This window comes from Pteropus alecto, unplaced genomic scaffold (genome assembly GCF_000325575.1).
Source record: "Pteropus alecto unplaced genomic scaffold, ASM32557v1 scaffold1018, whole genome shotgun sequence".
Taxonomy (NCBI): domain Eukaryota; kingdom Metazoa; phylum Chordata; class Mammalia; order Chiroptera; family Pteropodidae; genus Pteropus; species Pteropus alecto.
Window position 1 is genome coordinate 30,579 of NW_006441436.1, and position 21,574 is coordinate 52,152.

The following is a 21,574-nucleotide window of genomic DNA, read 5'->3' on the forward strand; positions in this document are numbered from 1 at the left end:
GCCTTATTGTTAAATGTACAGGTGAAACTTATTGGATTTCTTTATCAATGTCACCATAAAAAATAATTAATTAATTTTTAGAAATAAGCACATATAAATAAAGAGATTGGACCATTAAAAATAATAATAATTAATCTAAAAAAAAAAGATTGTCTACAGAATGGGACAAAATATTTGCAAACCATGTATCTGATAAAGAATTACTTTCCAGAAAATATTTTTAAAATCTCTCACAACTCAACAAGAAAAAAACTAATTTGAAAATGGACAAAGGACTTCAATAGATATTTTTCCAAAAAAGATAGGCTAATGGCCTACATTCACATGAAAAGGTGAATAACATTATTAGTCATTAGGAAAATACATATCAAAGCCATAAGATATCACTTTGCACTCATTAAGATGCCACTTTTTTTAAAATGAGAAATAACAAATGTTGGCAAGGCTGTGGAGAAATTGAAACCTTTATATATTCCTAGTAGGAATGTAAAATTTTGTGGAAAACAGTTTGCTGATTCCTCAAAAAGTTAAATGGAATTACCATATGACCCAGCAATTCCGCTCTTATGTATATACCCAAAAGAATTGTAAACAGATGTTGAAAAAAAACTTGTACATGAATGTTGATAGTTGCACTCTTCACAATGGCCAAAAGGTAGAAACAACCCAAATTTCCATCAGTGGATGAATGGGTGAACAAATTGTGATATAGCCATACAATGGAATATTATTTAGCCATTAAAAAAATGAAGTACTGATATATGTTACAACTTGGATGAACCTTGAAGACATTATGCTAATTGAAAGCAACAATTATGTGACAAAAGGTCACATAACTCATGATTCCATTTATATGAAATGCCGAGAATAAGTAAATCTACAGACAGAAAGCCGATATGTGGTTGCCAGAGGCAGAAAGAAGAGAGGAGGAATGGGGAGTAACTGCTTAAAGGTACAAAGTTTCATTTTAAAGTAGTGAAAATGTTTTGGAGCTAGATAGAGGTGGTGGTTGCACAATGTTGCGAATGTACTAAATGCTATTGCATTGTTTACTTTAAAATGGTTAATTTTATGTTATGTGAATGTCACCTCAATTAAAAAAAAAAAAAAAGCAAAAAAGAACAACATTCCGGCAAACAAGGCAAGGAACTGTATCACTTTTTCTTACCTAGCCTCAGAATCCACATGGTGTCACTTTCACCATATGCTGTCAAAATAGTCACAAAACCCTCCAAGCTTCAAAGGGAGAAGATACAGTCCTCTACTCTCAATGGGAGAATACCCCAATGGTCATTGGTGATTTTAAGAAGAGCACCTGTAGTGGAATGGTAGGGCCTAAAATCAGGCCACCCGTAGTGAGTGTGTATGAGGATGGAAAACTTGACTGAAGGGCTTAAAATACTTGAATCAATAAAAAGACATGGTATGTTCCAGGATAAAAATACTCAGCTTTATAAAAATAGATATTCTCCAGATTAGTCCATACATTTAATGCAATCTCAACTTGAATCGTAACATAGATTTTTATAGGAGTTGAGGAGCTGATCTTGAGATCATCTAGAGAAGAAAATATGTAATTATGAAAAAGAAATATTTTAAAATAGCAGAGTAAGGCTTGCACTACCAGCTCTCAAAACATAACACAGACTATAGTAATTAAAACAATATGATGTTGGCACAGTGACAAAGAGATCAATGGAATAAAACAGAGAGTCTAGTACAGTCCCATGTATGTGAGCAAATATAATATATGCTAATTAAGGCTTTGCAAACTAATGAGGAAAACTATACTAGCCAATCAATGGTGCTGGGACAATTAGTTGTCGAACTGGGAAAAAAAAAATACTGTTGGATATGTACCTCTTATCATATCCAAACATAAAGTCTAAATGGAATAATGAGCTAAACACACGTGTACTCACTAAAAATAATCTAAAACTCTATAAGAGAATATAGGATAATATTTCCTTTTCAAGTAAGTCATGAAGTCTATAAATTATAAAATAATATCGTGATAGATTTTTGACTACATAACAACTTTTTAATAAAAAAAAACAAACAAAGCTGAAAGAGAAAAAAAATTTGTGATATATAAATATTTGTAATGTGTCAAACAGGTAAAGGACAACTATGCAAGCTACATAAAGATCTCCTTTTTAAATCAATAAGAAAAAGACAAACAACCAAATAGGAAAATTGGTTAAGGAAAGGAACAGGTACTCAGAGTTTTAAAAATAAAAGACAAATAAAACATAAAAACATACTCAACCTTTATTAGCAATCAGGTAAGCACAAATGAAATAACAAAGAGCCAATTTTCACCCATCAAGTTGACAAAATTTTAGAACATTAATGATATCCAGCTTTGAAGAGATTGTGGAAACAGTTCTTTTTATGCCCTGTTAGTAGGAATGTGAACTGGTACAGCTTTTCTTGGAGAGAAATTTAGCAGAATCTACTAAATTAAAAAAATGTACATTTTTCTACTTCTAGGAAGTAGATCCTAGATAAGTCCTTCGATGTGTGCACAGATTTTCAGTGCACTTGTTTGAAATAATGCAAAGTCAGAAACCTAAATGTCCATTGGTCATGGACTGTAGGCAAGGTAGGGGTTTGAAGAAGGGTAAAGGTCTGGAATGGTCTACGAGGGCAATGGGAAAGGGAGCCAACTCAGAACGAGTAGAAACATTGCCAGGCATTTCAAGAAACCTGCCAAGTTTGGACATCATGAATTTGGAGTGACTCCAACCCACAGAGTTGTGATATTTTTGCCTGTGGAGGAGACAGATGGTTCGAATCCCCTGGGGTTCACTCATTTACCCACCAAATATTATGAGTGCCTATCAAATGCCAGGAAGTGTTCTAAGCTCTGCAATACAGCAGTGAACAAAATAAATAGGATACCTGCTTTCATAGAGCATGCATACTAGGGAGGGAGATGGGCAAAAAATATACAAACAAGTATATAATATAAAGTCAGGTAAATGCTCTCAAGAATAAATAAAGCAGAATAAGGGAATAAAGAATGACACAGGCACTGTTTAAGTACTGAAATCAAGAAAAGCTTCTCTACAGAGGTAATGTTCAAATGGAGATCTGAATGAAGTGAGGTGACCCATAATGATATCTGGAAAAAAGCGCATTCCTATTAGTGGGAACAGTATGCGCAAAGGCCTTAGGGTGGGAGCATGTTTTACTTAAGGTTGGAGAGTAGCAGGATGGATGTAGTGGAAGGACAAAGAGACAGGAGAGTTAAATGTGCTAGTAAAAGGGAAGTTTGGTGATTGGTTTTGCAGTTTGGATCAAATAGGGAGTTAAGTGAGCCAGGGGATACTGATAAATGGAGAGGAGGAGTATAGGGTAACAGGAAGTTTCAGTGAGGTCAAAAAACAGGTGTAATAGGAGTGAGGAAGGTAGGACTTTTGCCAGAAGGAAGGGAGAATGTGATCAGAAAACAAGAGGTTGGAGTTCAGTATATCAGAGGACTGTGGTTCCAACGATACTAAGGTACAAGGTGCTGCTTGTGGTGTGAGAAATTGGGAAGGAGTGGAGAAAGGGCTTTGAACTGAGGGACTTCGAACTTGAAGAACTAAAACATGAGATGAATTGTTTGACAGGAACCTTGATGTCACCCAGCGTAATGGCAGATATGTAGGGGAAAAGCAGCCCTGAGCTGATTACCATGATCCTCTACATCAGGGGTCCCCAACTCCCGGGCCACAGACCGGTACCAGTCGGTGGCCCATTAGGAACCAGGCCACACAGCAGGAGGCGAGCGGCTGGCGAGCCAGCAAAGCTTCATCTGTACTTGCAGCCTCTCCCCAGTGCTAGCATCACAGCCTCAGTTCCATCTCAGATCATCAGACGTTAGATTCTCATAGGAGCACAGGTCCCTGGTGGCAAAAAGTTTGAGGACGGCTGCCCTACATGACTGAGGAAGTGTTGGGAGGCAGATAATGGGAACTGTGACAAAATCAGTAAGAGAACTAATAGGGAAATTTGACCTAGCCAAGGGGTAAGGGAGAGCTTCTCAAATGAAGTGACAGTTGAGGAGACTTGAAGGAGAAGGAGTTGACAGGGCAAGAGAGGGAGGAAGGGCATTGCAGGTAGAAGAAAAAGAACAGGCAAAAAGTCCTGTGGTAGAGGGAGCTTGGAAAATAAGAGAGGCTGAAAGAAAGGCAGTATGGCTAGAATGACAATGGTGAGGAGAGAGGCATAAGATGAAGGAAAAGTAAAAGGATCAGGTTACTAGATTAAATGATTGAGAAAATGCCAAAGAACTACCAAATGGAGACTTGAGTAATATTGACTAGAACCTTGGTGAGCCACAGGAGTGTTTTAGCCACGCATCTTTGAGTAACACAAGATCTCTGAGTGGGAAGTATAGGTTCGTAACATGACTGGCTGGGCTTAGGACTCAGCCAGGGCCCAGAACCTGATTTAGTCTGTGCCCACAGAACCAAACCAAGCTAACTGCCTCACATGGAGTTTCAACCAGGCCACTGTGTCTCTCTAACAAAGTTCCTAGACCATAACCACCAACTTATTCTATGAAGAGGAGGAGCTATAGGCAGCTGAGAGCAGCCTGAAAGGAGCTGCCCTCTGGCTCCACCAATATCAGCAAAAGGAAGTCCAACCCTCACTGTGAGAAGATAACCTCTCTTCTGGCTGCCTGGTTGACTGGCTGGAGTGATCCTGGGTTGCCACAACAAAGACCAGCTTCCATGAAAGGAACTCTTGTCCCCACCCTGTGGCCAACCCTTACACACACACACACACACACACACACACCCCACACAACTCAGGCGTGGCTGAGTTTTTGTCAAAGCAGGGCATAAGTGATGGAAGGGGTACCCAACAACACTACGACAGTCTTCTGGGAGCTAGACAATTGCCACCACCCCCATCAAGGGCATGAAAGACATTCCTTTCAGGTTAGCAGTTGTTGAGGTTCAGTGTCAATTATCCAAACTTGTGTTGAGCCCACTTTGCTAGGCTCTGTCCTGGATGCTTCGATGCATGCAAAGATTTATAAAAGCAAGCTCCTGTACTCAGGGACAGATGACATAGGAGAGAGAGTCAAGACAACAGAGGATTAATGCAAAGCTTTTAAAATAGAAGCTAAAGCAAAATATTATGGGGGCCCCCATGATGAAAGGATGAATTTGAGCCAGAAGTCAGGGCTTAGTGGATGAGGTGACTTTTGAGCTAGACTCTATTAAAGGGAGGCTTTAACCACTGAAATAGATTGACTTCTATCCTGAGGATAGTAGGAGCCATTGAAGAACTTCAGATGAGGGCAACTGTGAGGCCCAATGAGGGATCAGGGGCTCTGAAGCCCTGCAGACTCAGATTTGAGTCCCAGTTCTGCCATTGGACCTGGGCCAAGCCATTATACTTCTCCAGCTTGTCTCCTCTTCTGCAAGTGAGGATCCCACCTGTCTCCCAACATGGTTAACAAACCTAATGAAAGGGTGGGAAAGGGTGGTCACATGCTATGCTACATGGTCAAGGGTGTACAGTCTTTCAGTCTTTAAGGTCACATCAAAATTAGATTGAAGTCTCTTTCCCACCTGCATAACTGTAGGACCTCAGGCCCCCTTTCAAGATTTCATCCTCAGTATCTTGAAACATCCCTAGCGGGGTGTTTCACAGTGCTCAGAGTCCCCTCAGGTCTCTGACTTTTCTGCTGCCATGGCACTGCCTGCCTGTGCCCTCTCAGGCAATATTGTTGCCACTAATCGGCCCCATGACTACTGACCCTCCTCATGACCACTGCCTGCAGTGTTATTTCTGCACCTATTCTGTTAATGTTTGTGCCCCTGCTGCTCCACAAGGCTACCAGGATGCCCTCTGCCACTCTGGCCTGCTGGCTCTCACTTCACTTTTCAGGCTTCCCTTGCATTGCACTCTTCCAGAGTGGCCCGCCGCAGAGCTGCTTGGAAGCTAATTCCTTTACATGCATTTTCTCAGTTACATACATGAAATGGTTTGTTATTATGATCTGAACTGTGACTCAGGACACCTACTGTCACCGAGTAGGAAAAAATGCAAAGTCGGGTAGGTGCATTCTGATTGCAGGCATTGGTGCCCAAAGAGGGCAGACCTGGATGGAAAGGCAGGGTGACAACCCTAGGGAGATATCAGGGTGCAAAAAAGAGGCATGAACAGGAGAGACCCTGAAGAAGAACCTCTCCACTTTCAGAATCTGGCCTTGAGGTGTGCCTTGGACCAAAAAGTAAAACAAGAAGAGATGGACTGCCTGCACAGGCCATAGCAAGACTCCAGTGACCTTCCAAACATCTTTTATACAAGGACTCTTAACCATTCATCCTCCCCACCCTGAAACATTGCTTACCACTTCAGGCCTGTTGCCAACTTGGGTTTATGTCCCCCAAACTGATGACTAAAGACATTGGTTTCGAGATAAAGAGGTAAGGGAGGAGCTGAGATAGAAGGTAGGTGAGGTAATCATTGCCACCAAGGCAAGACAGGGATCCTGGGAACAGAACCAGAGGACTGAGTACTGTATGGAGCCTTGGTAGCCTCCGAGACCATCCATGGGCAGAGACCAAAAGATGCGAGAGGGACGACTATGTGTTTTTAGCTTCCAGAGTTGGTATTTCAGCCCAGCTGATCTTTGGCATAACATTAACTGCCATTTCAGCAGTTTTGAATGCCAGGGGCAGGAAGAGCAAAGTACAGATGAGCTAGGTTTGAGTTTTAGTTATGTATTTGGCTCAACATATACTTATAGAGCATTGACTTTTTATGGTAAGTACATTTCGAAAGCTTCACAGACATTAACCTGCTTAACCCTCACCACACCCCTAAGAAGTTAGTACTATTATTACCCCAACTCACAGGTGAGGAAACTGTGGGCTCACAGAAGTGAAGTCACTTACTCAGCACCATGCAGCTAGTGGGTGACAGAGCTAGGATTGAAACTCTGGCAGTCTGGTTCCTAGGCTCACTTGGTGAAGGCAGGGCTATTTGTCTTAGACAGCTGTCTTCAGGGTCATCTGCACCCTCCCACCATGACCCCATCAAGTCAACCTACCTGCCCTTCGGGATGGCTAATATGGTGAACAGAGGAGGAAAAGGACTTTGAGGGGGTATTTCCTCAGTCCTCTGGTCTCTAGGAATAACTTCATTCTCAGTCCTAGAAGGGAAGAGATGGGCAGAGAAAAGACAGCAGGAGTGTCAGCAATTCCAGAACCACACAGGGTTCTCTCAGTCTTTGTTCCCAGGCTATTCCCTAAGCTGTGGGCAATTCCCTCATCTTTTATTCCTGGAGGTGGAGTTCACTGAATCTCCTCACTCATTTAGACTCCTCTCCTTCAGGGAGTCCCATGAAGGACCCCCTTTCCCTCTTCAAAATGGTGTATTTTATTGTGTTTGGATGGATCATTTGAATGCTGCCTTAAACTTGTGGACATAAGTACATTAAAACTAAGATAAAAAGGAATGGGTAGTTTGCCTCTAGGGACTTCCAGGCTAGGTGAGCACCTGTCTATTGGGTCTGTTTGTCTCTCAGAAGTATTTCTTTCTGGCCAAGAGTTCTAAAGGGCATTTGCTGGGAGCTGCTTTAGCACTGGTGCAGTAAGCTGCCCTCTGATGCAGTGGGTGTGGAGACAAGCTTGGTCTCAGTTTCTCTGCTTCCTCTGTAGGGAGTCATGCTGGTTAAGAGTGACTACAGAAGAATCAAAGTCCTGTTCTAGAAACTATGACAGAAAGATCATGTCTAGTGAACAAAATTTGTCTTCTGGGAGCCCCTAATCTCCCATTTTTGGGTTTTCTTCCCTCTTCAGCGGCATCCCTTGATCTCTTCAAATAGACCTTTAGGCCTTTTCCCTCTCAGGTGTGAAAGGTGCCAACAGTCCTAAAATAAGGGCAGTCTTCCCCTATACCAGTGGCTGGTGGCACTTTTACAGAGTGAGCTCCCCTGAGGGCACTCACCCCAGCTCAAAAAAGTAACTCTCCGACTATAACTAACTTCTCCCAAAGAGTGCAGTTATGCTTCCCAGGCACTAGGGAGAGAGGATCCTGGATTTTTCTGACAAAGGCCAGCTTAGAGGAGAAGGAAGGATAAACAACCACCTGAAAGCAAAAATGGGACTGCAGCCAGAGTTTCAGGATGGGAGAGCTAATAAGAAACAGCTTGCCAGAGAGAGGGGAACAGAATTCAGGAATGGCTGAGGCTGACTGCTGTACAGGGTAATTGAAACCAGCTGCTGCTTCTTTGTCTCAAAGATCTTTGGACTCTGCCTGGGGCAGGCTCACACCCTACTCCATGTGACTAGGAGCCAGCAGAGACTTCTCTGCCTACCCTGACTCCTGGAGACTTCAGAAACAACAGATCAGAAAGGTTCTCTCCATATACCAGTCAGATACCTCCTTTCCAAAGCCAGCCCCCACCCGCTGGCTGCATCTTCCCCAGAAAGGCCTGGAGGAAGAGATCAAGAAAAGAAAAGGCCTGCCCACTCTCCCCGATCCCTCCATCCATCCAGCACCAGCATCTGAAGACTCTATGGCCCTGGTTCCCTGGGCCTGCTGCCCCTGGCTTGTCCTCCTCTGTGGTAAGTGCATCCCATTCCCTTCCCCCTTTTCCTCCTGGTAGGTCACATCCAGCTGGAGATCAGCTCTGGCCTCCCCTTCTGGGCTCAGTGAGGGCTGGGGCACAGGTTGTCTTTTTTTCTCTTGGCCTCCCTCTCTGTCTTGAGGAAGAGGAACCCCAGGTCCAGTCCTTGGGGCCCTCAAGACTCAGGTCAAGTCTGGTTTGGCACTCTTCTATTCGTATCTGTTAAAGAAAAAAATTATTCTGGTACTTGTTAAAAGAGCAAGGAAGAATTTATTCAAGACTATTGCAATAGGGGCACCACAACAGGGGAGGAAGATCAGGTTCAATTCCGAGTACAGCAAAGATGGCCAATGATCAGAGTGAGGAGATCAGTAGATGGAAATTTCCTAAGAGGAGGCATCAAAGGTAGGGAGATTCTTGCTAACCCGACTGAACAGGATACTCATTGAAAGCAGGCCAAGGTGATTAGATATCAAAGGTGATCAGATATTAAGGGTAGAGGAATTTCTCTAAACTAACAGCAAGAATCTTGCTAAGACTGGGTGATGCAGGCCCAGCAAGGACAGAACGGACATGGAAAGCCAAAGTCAAGGCTTAATCGAGAAGAGGCCTTGGAGGAGCTTAACTAAATTTTGGCCCTTGTTACCCTTATGGTGCCCTATTTGTCCTCTTTGGTCACAACTAAGTGCTCAGCTCAATATCCTCCACACCCTCTCCACCTCCAGCCTTAAGGAAACCTTCCTTCCCTTTGCTCTCTATCAGCAAGACCATGCTCATTTATTCAGCACCAAGTTCCTGAGCACCTCTCAAGTGCCAGGGACCAGAGAATGATTTGGCTGCAGATCCTGACCTTGGAAGCCATAGCCAAGCCTCAGAAAACAGTAATCTGGGTGTCCAGAGGACTTAGGTTGACTTAATTTTGCTTCTTATGTTGATGTCTTAGCACAATCATTTTGCCAGAGATCTGTTTCTGCAAAAATGAGGATTCATTTTCTTAAATCAACAGTATGGGTCTCATCTCTCCCTTGAGTTTATGAAACCAAGACAGCCAGGCAGGGTATTAATGGTGTTAGACCACAGCCACCCTCCTTCCATCTGTAGCACAACCCATTCAGAAGGTAAAAGTATAGCATCTCCCCATACTCAGGCCCCCATTACATAAAGGCTGGAGAGCTAGAAGGAAGGACTATCAGAGACTACTGGAATTTCAGGACCCAGAGCTTATAGGACCCTGTGCCTGGTTATAGTAGGTACTTGGGAAATGTTTGCTCAGTGAATACTAGATAACTCTCCTTGGATTACACCAAATTTGGGAAAGAAACCAAATTGGAAACTAAGTCTCCATACACTCTGTCCCGTCTGTGGCACCGCCCTTTCATGGTTGTTTGTTTGTTTGTTTGTTTGTTTTTGTTTTTGTTTTTTGTAGTCAGATGGCCTGGGTTCAAACTACTGCTTTACTAGTGACTCGAAGTGGCAAAACTTACATGGGTTACCAAACCTATCTGGGCCTCAACTTCCTCTTCTATAGAAAGTAGACAATAATACTTACCTCACAGGGCTGTTGCAAGTATCAAATGAGATGCTATAAATAAATTGTTGACTTCAGTGCCTGGCACATAGTAGGAGCTCTTTAATGCTAACCCACCTTTCTCCATCAGGTGACAATGTCAGACTGTGATTGCCTGTCTTATATTTTAAAACTAACCTAGAATGATAGGCAGAGATTTAGATTATAAGAGTTGGTACAACTGGGTCTTGAATTTAAGCAAACCCAATATATAAATAATTAGATTTATAGAAGAGTAAAATGAAGGCGGGGTGATTATTTAGTGAGATCCTCTAGAACATTTCGAAGAAAATTTGAATTACTAAAATTTAATTCACACACAACTCTTCTCATTCAGTAGACCCTAAAGAGACCAAATTAGATTAGAAGGGGAAAAATTGATTTAATGAGTACTAAAACCCATCCAAAAGTAGCAAACACTTGCCGATAAATCAGGTTTCTCTGATTGTGACCCAGGGTGCCATCCAATTCAGCCTGATTTTCTATAGAATTTGATTATTTTTATCCTCAAGTCGAGTTGGACAGCATCCTGTGTTTCAAAGAATGGAGACCCTGCAGGGATAAGGAGGAGGGTTGGAGGAACATGTCCTTGTGCTCTCTAGGAATTATCTGATCTCCAAGTGACCCTGGATTTTTTTCTCCGGGTTTCTAGCTTGTGCCTGGGGCAATCCAAAGCCAGCGGACCCAAAAACAGAGGATGTGAGAAACTGTTCATCCAGCCCTCAGGTGAGACCCTGACTTGGCCCCGCCCTGGCGGCCATCCCAGCACCACCTCCACTCTCCAACGCCCACCTCCACTCTCCAACGCCCGCCTCTCCGCCCCTGCCCCTCCTCACAGCTCCCCTTGTTCTTCCCATCCTCCGCTGGCTCAGTTGTTACCCTTTCCCTCTTATCAGCTTTCCTCCTGATTTCTGGACTCTGGGCTTAGTTTCTGATTAACATCCTTCAAGACTGTCAGCACATTCTCAGGTGCATGACATCCACCTCCCTCCTTCCCTCCCATCCATTCCCACAGCAGGTTATCTACCATAGTCCTGTCTTGGGCCTAGGCAGCCCCACTAGAAGGAGGCAAGGGAGGGAGAGAAGGAAGGCAGGAGTCTCCTAGCTAAGTTTTGGCTGAGTCTAGGCAGAGGCCAGGAGGAGAATGGGAGAAAAGGAAACAAAAATTCTGGAGGAACAGAGAAGAGGGAGGCACAGAAGGAAGGAGATAGAAAGTCAGAAAGCTAGAGGAGCCAACAGAAGGTCAAGAGAGGGAGGCTTGGGGTGTGAAGACCTGAAGATAGCCCACTATACTGGAGCTGAAAGGTCGTCCCTTCCTGGCTGGAGATCGAAGCGATTCTTTCCACAACCAGAGTAAGGAAAAATAGCTTCTCCAGGCAGGGGTTGGCCAGAAGGTGAGAGATGATGGGCCTACCAGTATCCACTAAATCTCAGGAGTACATGTGCTTGTAATGACAACTTTATGAGACCACTGGGGCAGGCAGATAGGTGGTCTTCAGCCACATTACTTTTACATTAAAATAAACATGGATATATTGTGGAGTAGAAGGCAAAACAAAACAAAACAAACAAGCAAAAAATCCCACGCTTTTTATTTTAAAGATAAAGCAGGCTTTAAAGAAATTTTGACTTAAAGAGATCTTTCTGGACAATGTCCCAAACTGCTGAGAGGTACTCATTCACTCTCCTCTGCCATTTGAGACCAGTGAGTGAAAACTTGAAAAATTCCCCAAGGTAAGGTTGCCCAGTGAAATACAGGACACCAAGTTACATCTGAATTTCAGATAATGTGTAACGTTTTATATAAGTATGTCCTAAATAGTTCATGGGACATACTTATACTAAAACATTATTCGTTGTTTATCTGAAATTCAAATGTGACTGAGTGAGCATCCTGTATTTTTATTTGCTAAATTGGCAATGCTACCTCCAAGGTATCTAAAGAGAGACCACCCCCCTGCACTCCCCAACACCCGGCCTGGCCCAGTGCCAACATTCATACCCCTACAACTCTCACCCACATCCTCATCCCAAAATCAGGTGCCATTACTGTCACAAAGGGTCCCTCTCTAAGCTCTTCAACACCTCCATCTCTGGTCAGCCCAGGCACCTTAATCTAGACTAACTTATAACATCAGCTGCTGCCCCATCCTTCCATGCCAGCCCAGCATGCCCAACCCCAACCTGCCTAAGGAGAGGCTGGTGGCTCCTTCGACACCATTTTCACTAAGCAATATATGTCTATGTGTGTGTCTTGTCTTCCTGTCACATGTCAGTACCTTCCAGTTACTGCGGTCAATACCACAGAGAAGCTCATAGCCCTCCGCCAGCAGATGCACACCCACAATCTCTCTGCCTACATCATCCCAGACACGGATGCGCACATGGTGAGGGACAGCTCTGCCTCCACCCTTGCCCTCTCTACTACCCCAGGTTGGTTTATGAGAACAGGCCACAAATAGGAAGCTGTTAATACTCAGAAGATGAAGGCAAAGAAAAGACTTAACAAGTGAAGGGAAGGAAGTGGGGAGCTTGGACATGGGAGTTTAGGGCAGCTAAAAGAATGTAATCTTTTCCATAGGAGAGAAGACATTGCCAAATCTCCTTGACTTCAGGCAATGAAACTATATACAACTTCAGAATCAATTTTGATTGCTTCCTAGATGGCAGACCCAGAATGAATGTTTAGGGAACCCTGCCCTAGGAGGTTAGAATATGGGCTGGGAATTGGACAGGAAGAATGCTAAGCTCTCTTCTGGATCTGCCCTTCCAATAACCTAATGAAATTATCCAGACCCTGGACTACATGAGTTTGGGATGTAGGCTGGGGGAAGAGAAGCAGACAGGAAACAAGATAGTCTGAATAACTGCTTTTCCCAAAGCAGTGCCCCTGTCCATCCATCTTGCCCTTTCCCACCACTGGACCCCATCTACCCTATCTGCCTTCCCAGCGCCAACCCAGTTGGAAGAGAAGGAATTTTCAGTGTCAATAAGATTACTTGAATTACTTTTCCCACCTGCTGGGAAAGACTAAGAACCTTGGACACATGTCCGAACTTCAGTTTCTCCTTCTGTGAGATGGAATAATGAAATATGTCTCCAGTGATTATGAGGATCAAAATATAATAATGCAGAAGTTACTTATGATGTAGTCAGTGTACTTACTAGTCTAGGGAGGAGGGACAGCTGGAGGGGAGAACCAAGAAGAACCAAAAGACATGATCTCAGACTGCACAGAATTTGCATCTGACAAGGGAGACAAGACTCCTTTGTAGAACAGTCCAGTACTAGGTTGTGAGTTTTACACTCCAAGAGATACAGTTGTTCAAAGGAAGAGAAGATCCTGAGAGCTGGAGAGAGTTGCAGATGCCATCCTGGAAGAGAAGCCCTGCATGTCTGGGCTTGTAAGACTGGTTAAATCTGACCAGAACGAACTAGGATGTGGTTGGGAGCCTTCCATGTAGGGTCTGACTTCATGAAGAAAGCTAACAATACTGTTGTTGATTTCCTAGAGTGAGTACATCGGTGAACATGACAAGCGGCTTGCATGGATTACAGGCTTTACAGGGTCTGCAGGTGACAGTCATTACCCTGTCCTCATTGCTTCTGTTGCCTAACCCAGAGGTGGTCACAGATTCCCTGGCGTGGTTAGTTCTCGTCAGCCAAGAACCCCAGGACCTAGTGTTCAGAAATTTCTTGCTACTCTCTCTGCTTCCCCTCCACCACTCCAAAAAGGGTCACCAGGGCAGATGTCCAATCAGGTTCCCCAGAGTACACATCTCATTGTCCAGCCAAACTTCTGCATGAAGAAGATAGCCCTCTTGGTTTCCCTCCCATGCTCACTGCCTCTGCTGCAGCCTCATCCAGCTTAGCACTCCCTGGGCCCCTTTTCTGGAATAGTCAGTACTTCTATGTCTAGCCACTAGGAGCCTGCTGATTTCCTTCACACAATGGCTCACTTGGGGACAAAGTTTTACCTTGCCAGTCCTTTAAAGAGCAACAGCACTTCACGTAGCCAAATGTAGAAATCCTTATGGCGTCCCAGTTTCTGAAGAGGCCTCATACCCTGATCCTGGCCCCTTGAATGAAATCCAAGCTTCTCTTGCTAATCCTTAAACATTCCTCCCCTGGGCTTCAAGCTGCCTTGCCTTAGCCATCATGGGCCCTTCTCTTTACCAAAGTTTCTGGGTTTATTTTCTCTGCCTATCCTCAGCTAAGCCCCTGGCTTAGTGTCTTGATACTGACTACACTACCTTTCCTGAGAGCACCTACATGCAGCATCGACTCTTTTGGACTGCCAAAAGCAGGCCCCGCTTCTCCTGACAAAAGTCCTAATGGCCGCCTTAGGAGAGGCCCTCAACACAAAGCAGAGATGCCAGACCCAGGACACCCTTTCTGCTGGCTTCCGTCAAAGCTCTCTTTAACATCTCCTGCCTCATTTCCTTCCAATGAGGGAGAGAAACTTTCCAGAGATCCCTGTGACATTCTCAAAGCCAGCACTGTATCGCATATGCACTAACTAAAACCACATCCTTCACCTTTACCCTCACTTTCAAGTTTCTTTGTTCTTCCCCAGGAACCGCAGTAGTGACCATGGGGAAAGCAGGTCTCTGGACTGACAGTCGCTACTGGACCCAGGCTGAGCGGGAGATGGACTGCAACTGGGAGCTCCATAAGGAAGGTAAAAGGACTACATGGATTCCCCCCACCTCAGCCCTGGAACCTGGACTAGGTTTGGGGACATACAGATGAGGGGATGTATGAAAGGCCATGCTGGGTCCCTATGAGAGCTGAGGAAATTTGAGGTCATCCCTAAACTTTGAGAATGCTAAAAAGAAGAATACACATGGCAGGACTATCACAGACAGAAACCTGGCTGGAGAGCCTGGGGCTGGCCCTGGAGGTGACTCCTGTATTCCTTCATGTCTTTCTCTCAGTTGGCACTACACCCATTGTCAACTGGCTCCTCACTGAGATTCCTGCTAGAGGGCATGTGGGCTTTGACCCTCTCCTCTTCTCCGTTGGTAAGTTCTTCCTTCAGTCCCTACATTTGTCCACAACAATGAAGGTGACTCAGGTTCCCTGGGATGTAAAGAAGTGAACCTTGATAGAAGGAGGGGCAGGGTGACTCTAAATATAGAGTATTTGAACTTGTGGTTGTAAAATATTTGCAATAAGAATGTAATCATGGATTATATAGTAAAAATATATTTAAGAGAATAAATACAGCATTTTTTAAGTCATGAGTGCAGAGACTCAACCTATAAGCCTCAGGTTAGGATGTCCTTAAACCCAGAACCATCACCAGTCACCTGGAACTCTACCAATTAGGGCACTAGAATCGCTTCTGTAGCCCTCTTCTGGAAGGCAGCTTGGAAGGGTCAAAGTAGTTGAGAGGGCTTCTGACTAAAAAAGCATAATTCCTTCACCTCCAAGGAATACAGCTCCCTGAGTTCTGGGATCTCAGCTGACTGGCAAGCCTCCCCCCAAGGATGGAGTTCTTGAAAATATGTACTGAAAGGCTCCCACTTAGGAACTTGCTTCTTTGACAACCTTTCTAAAGGCCATCAACCATTCCTTTGGGTTGTAGTATTAAAGCTCAGTTAAAATGGTTAGTACAAAAAGAGGGCTCCACAGCCAATGGCACTTTAAAATGAGCTTAGCCAATTGGCTGTGGACAGCATTGGGTGGGCTCATGGCGATTAGGCCTTAAAAGTGGAAAGAAGAAGGACATACCCCAGGAGGGCTAGACTTCTTGGAAAGGCTCTGGGCAGCTGGGGCTGCAGGAGCAGAATAGGAGGCAGAGTAGATAAGTACTAACTTTGCCTGAGTCACAGTTTTTCCCTGAGGTATAAATAGGCAGAGAATACGTTACTCCTTCCTGTCTCTGCAGCCTCCTGGGAGAGTTATGACGCGGCCTTCCAAGGCTCTGACAGAGAGCTGGTGTCCATTACAGCCAACCTTGTGGACCTGGTGTGGGAGTCAGAGAGGCCTCCAGCTCCAAGCCAGCCCATTTATGTCCTGCAAGAAACATTCACAGGTGATTCCCTAAGCCACTTCTCCTTCCCAGCATGTAGTTCCTTTGGCTGGAAAATTCGTCCTTAACAGGTACCAAAGCAATGGTTCTCGAACTTTTGTGTACACCCAAATTGTCCAGGACGCTTGTTTAAAATGCAGAATCCTGGACCTTTTAAAAAGTGAGTCTGAATCAAAAGATCCCCAGACCATATTTAGAAAATGCTGGAATAATGAATGTTAAGATTTGAAGCAAGAGAGAGCAGGAAGGAAAGAAACAAGAGAGTCAGAGAAAAATGAAAAAACACACATTTTTAAAGAGAGAAAAAAACATGACAGTTGCTTATCTGGTATTGGAGACCAGTTTGTAATGAATTATTCAAACCTTGACTTCCAGCCATCTGTGATGAGGAATTTAGATTTAAGATGCCTGGGGTTGGCTGGGCCATGGTGGACAAAAGGAATAAATAAGCTCTGAGTCAGTCTGTGGCACAGATTAGGGTTCAAGTTTTGGCTAGACCACAAAGGAAAGTTCACTAACCCCAAAAACTTAAAGATCAATAATCTTGACCCTGTTGACACCATCTAAATATGTCATAAAAGAACAGTATGTTCTATGATTCTTATTAGTAGTAACTAAAATCCTGACTGTGAATCGGTGTCTTGGCCACCACCAGCCTCTACCTTGCCGGGAATTCTGAACGAGCCAATGGACTTGGATTCCTAGGAATATTGGGCAATCTGAAAGGCTCCTTTCCCCCATGCAAGTCCATGCACACTTATTGTTTGGGAAGGAGTCAAAAAAGCAGGAGGGAAATGTCAAAATAGCAGGTCTGGTGAAACAAGTTCAAATTATGTCCAATTTTCTTTATCTGTTCTGATGTAACTTGCAGAATCATTCTTTCTACATCTCAACACAGTTTGTACAGAAACTTGCTGTCCAAGACTGTTCGATCAAAAATAAAACTCATTTCATTCAGATAAAGAAGAGCACAGTTATGTCAGGAAGGGGAGGGGATAAAGGGGAGAACCTCCCAGAGACTGGGAGATAGTTTGTGTGAGTTTTGTCACTTCCTACAAGTGAGGGGAAGCTGAGTCATCGCAGGCTAATAATCTTTAAGGAAGAGCCATCTTGTACCAGAACTGGGCCTGGAAACCCAAGAACAGAGTTCTTAAATCTCTAAGGTTATAGAGTTGAAAGAGACTCTCTCTAGCAACTCAGAGGTTTAAAGAGCAGAAAGGGCAAGAGGAAAAACATGAAAAGCTAGTTACTCAAAGACATTTCTATATCAGACAATTTAAATTTGCTTTCATTAGTTGTCTCAAAAAAATATATCACATCTATAAACCTTGAAATAATTCAAAATGAAAGAAGCCAGTCAGAGAATGCTCCAGATTGTGTGATTCTATTTGTATGGAATATTTAGCAGAGGCAAATCTATTGAGAGGGAAAGCAGATTAGTGGTTTCCAGGGGCTGGGGGAAGGTAAGAATGAGAATTAACTCCTTATGGGCTACAGAGTTCTTTGAGAAGGATGAAAACGAAAATGTTCTGGAATTAGATAGTGGTGATGGTTGCACAATCTTGTGAATGTTCTTAAAGCCCCTAATTATGCACTTCAAAATGGTTAAAATGATACATTTTATGGTATGTGTATTTTACCACAATAAAATAAAATAAACCTTACGAAGTATTATACCCAAAGTTTTTATTCTTGTTGAATCGTTTGACCTGTTGGCATAAAGTGTTTTTCTAACAGTATTAAGTTATTTATGCTAATCTCTGAGCCCATCTAGGACCCTTAATGTTTATGACACTCTGACAGTAAATTCCTAGCCCTGCCTAGAGGTGGTAGACTCTTTACATGCATTGCAAGGAGCAGGAACAAAAGATGAAAACTAAAGTCCTAGGACCAGAATACAAGCATCCCAGCAAAGATAGCTCTGTGATACAGAGTTTAAGGACAGGTTTGGAGACTGACAGTGTTAGCAACATAGTCCAGTGTCTATACAGATTAAGAGTGTAAGCCCATGTAGTCAAATAGACCTGTGTTCAAATTTCAGCTCCACCCCTTGCCAGCTATAAGACCCTCAATTAGTCGCTTTACCTCTCCTAAGACTCAATTTCATTATCTGTAAATTGGGCCAAGTAAAAATTAAAACAATGTAAGCAAAATGTTTGGCCCAGAACTGTGGCTTATTAAGCACCAGGGATACTGCAAAGAGGAGACTTAAACATGGCCCACCGCAATCCCTTTTCCGTTCAACCAGGGCTACTCTCCTAATCTCTGTTCTGCATGCATATTTATTGATCAGAAAGTTATACCAGACTTACTATGTCCCAAGACACCATTCTATGTGCATTACAAATATTAATTCATTTGATCCCCATAACAATCCTATTGAGGTAGACACTATTATTATGATCCATTCTAATTTTACACATGTGCAAAATAAGACACAGAGGTGCTAACTAAGTTGCCCAAGGTCACCTAGCTAGTAATGGCAGAGCCAGGATTTGAATCCAGACAGTCTGGGCCCAGAGCCCATGTCTCTAATGACTACACAAGTAAGAGTTTGTTTGGAAAAAAGTGTCCTACTGCTTTTAAAGAAATGAAAAACTATTTTCCTAAGGGAGCCCTCTCAGGAACAGAATGTCAAAGAGAAGATATTGTCACTTATGCTTTCTTTCGGCTTCGTTGCTACTAGGGAGCACCTGGCAGGAGAAAGTATCTAGCATCCGCAGCCAGATGCAGAAGCACCACAAGGCCCCAACGGCTGTGCTTCTATCAGCGCTTGATGAGACAGCCTGTGAGTACAGATTTACAGAAACATGTAGGCACCTGGGTTGTCCTAACACTCAAGCCTCCTGCAGCACAGGACTCCTCCCCCAACCACAAGGTACCCATTGGCTCTGAGAGCTCCTTGGCCATGGCCTGTGGGAACTAAGATGGAGAGGGAGCAGGATATCATGTCTGCCGAATAAGGCAACCAGGAAGCCCAGAGCAAGCTGGGGCCAACCCCTAGGCCACTGAAGAATGGCCTGACCACAGCAGCAAAGGCTTCCGTCTCAAGAAGGGGAAGAAGCCCAGTAAACACCTCCCAGCAGTCTGGCCACCTTCCCAGGGCACTCACATACAAAGCTTTAGCCCCTAGTGCGGCTCTGTTCTGTCCCAATGTAGCTCGGAGCTTTTTACCTGACCCCAGCTCTAGGCTTCAGAAAATCTTGGACCCCACTGAAACTGTGTGTTGACTACTTGCTGGATATTTGCATTTTTCTGGGAGAAAAGGTCCATAGCTCTCATCTATGCCTCAAAGACCCCCCACCAAAAGACTAAGAAACATACAAAGGTAGATGATTCAAGTGTGCTGCTGGAAATCTTTGAGAGAAGGCAAAGCAAACAGTGGGGCAGAGGCGTCAGATGTGCTGGCCTCAGGCAGTTCAGCCTCATAAATAGTATCCATTAATCATTTTTTCCCAGGGCTCTTCAATCTTCGCAGCAGTGACATTCCTTATAATCCCTTCTTCTATTCCTATACATTGCTCACGGACTCCTCCATCAGGTATGGTTTTCCTTGGCTTGCTATGGTGAACTTCCTACAATTTCCACTCCTTACTGCCCCATCATTTACCCAATCCCAATATGAAGCCTTCCCATGAGCTTGGAGCTTTTCCTGATCTCTTGACCCCTGTTTCCACCTACTCCAAATCTAGTCTGCTTGGCTCCCTGACCTCCAGCAACAGAGAGCCTCTGGTCCTTTGCATTGTCCTTAGAGACCCTCAGAACCCTCCTGGTCTTGCCTCTTCACCCAGATTATTTGTAAACAAGAGTCGCTTTAACTCCGAGACCCTGCAGTATCTGAATTCCAGCTGCACTGGCTCCATGTGTGTACAACTTGAAGATTACAGCCAAGTCCATGACAGCATCCAAGCCTACGCCTCAGGAGCTGTGAGGATCTGGATCGGAATGGCCTACACTATGTATGGACTCTACAAAGTGATACCCAAGGTGGGTTTGCCAGGCTACAGCCCAGACCAGGTACTTCACCCCCTTCATCCCTGATAAGCCTCACCTAAAGTGGGGCCGCAGCCCTTCAGCCATTCAGGCAGTTGGTCAGTCAACAAAGGTGTGGTGAATCCCCTTCTAGGCCTCTTTGGAGAGAAAAGGAAGAAAGGAAGCTGGATGTCTGTCCACAGAGAGCTCAGAGATTATCAAGGAAGCTAGAGGGAGTACAGCCTGGTAGAGCAGAGGCTTTGAGGTCTCCAAAACTGAGACTGAGTTCTGGCACTGCCCCAAACTGGCTGTGCAGCAATCTTGGACAACTGACTTAGCTAAACTGGGCCTCTGTTCCCTCACCTGCAAAATGGTGATGAGAATCCTAACCTCAGAGAAGTTGTTCTGAGGAACTTTAGAGGAGATAGTGCCTGGTACACAGCAGGCACTCAATAAATGGCAGATGATAGTATGATATGTGCAGGAAACTCACACTGTCAGAACAGCCTATTAACTGGCAGGAGCCAAGCTCTGATTCATCCCAGAGCACTGGTAGGATCCTGGGGCAGGGAGAGATGGAGGGAGGGAGGGAAATTTAAGCTGGACTTGGAAGACTAGGAAAGACCTGTATAGCCAGAAAGCACAGAAGGAAAGATCTTTGCCACCATAGGGACCAGCAAGACTCCCCTCAGAGGGTTTTCCGGCCAATCCTTTTCAAACACCGCTGTGCCCTGGAAGGGGCTCCCAGAACTCTTCTTCTCTGCCTGTGACAGGAGAAACTCATAGCAGACACCTACTCCCCAGTGATGATGACCAAGGCGGTGAAAAACAACAAGGAGCAGGCCCTCCTCAGGGCCAGCCACGTAAGTCCATGGGCAAGAAAAATAGACTTTTGAGAGCTCCCAGTCTGATGGTTCAGAAAAGAGACCCTGCAGGAAGAGCCTGAAGAAGCCCTGTCAATGAAACAGAGAAGTGGGCATAGAACTCCTGGGCACCCACCTGTGCTTTACTCCCTTAGTCCCAGCCATGGCACAGTGATTCAAAGCACAAGCCCTGGAGACAAGGTGTCTGAGTTTAAACCCCAGCTCCCCCACTCAACTCCTAGATGAGTGACCTTGGGCAAGTCGATTCATCTCTCTGGGCCTCAGTTAACTCATCTATAAAATGAAGATCATAATAGTAATCTATAGCACAGGGCAGTTTTGAAGATTAAATAGCAAATGTAAATAAATATATATTATACAATAAATAAAACACATATATTATAATATAAATAATAGAATCGTCCCTCAGTATCCAGAGGGGATTGGTTCCAAGATCCCTTCAGATATTCAAATCTGCAGATGCTCAAGTTCTTTATGTAAAATGGCATAGTATTTGCATATAATCTATGCACAACATCCCATATACTTTAAAT

General features: G+C 44.2%; 1 protein-coding gene across 1 annotated transcript in view; it reads left to right on the forward strand.

The window, feature by feature from the left end:
- Positions 1-8,530: 8,530 nt before the first annotated feature.
- The window catches only part of XPNPEP2 (X-prolyl aminopeptidase 2), a 24,700-nt gene continuing 11,656 nt past the window's right edge, over positions 8,531-21,574 (forward strand). Inside the window, exons 1-11 of the mRNA XM_006918798.1 lie at positions 8,531-8,579; positions 10,801-10,874; positions 12,425-12,535; positions 13,661-13,724; positions 14,725-14,829; positions 15,086-15,172; positions 16,042-16,188; positions 18,872-18,973; positions 19,645-19,726; positions 19,977-20,172; positions 20,931-21,020. Coding sequence (XP_006918860.1) covers positions 8,531-8,579; positions 10,801-10,874; positions 12,425-12,535; positions 13,661-13,724; positions 14,725-14,829; positions 15,086-15,172; positions 16,042-16,188; positions 18,872-18,973; positions 19,645-19,726; positions 19,977-20,172; positions 20,931-21,020 — 1,107 coding nt within the window. The remainder of the gene's footprint in view (positions 8,580-10,800; positions 10,875-12,424; positions 12,536-13,660; positions 13,725-14,724; positions 14,830-15,085; positions 15,173-16,041; positions 16,189-18,871; positions 18,974-19,644; positions 19,727-19,976; positions 20,173-20,930; positions 21,021-21,574) is intronic.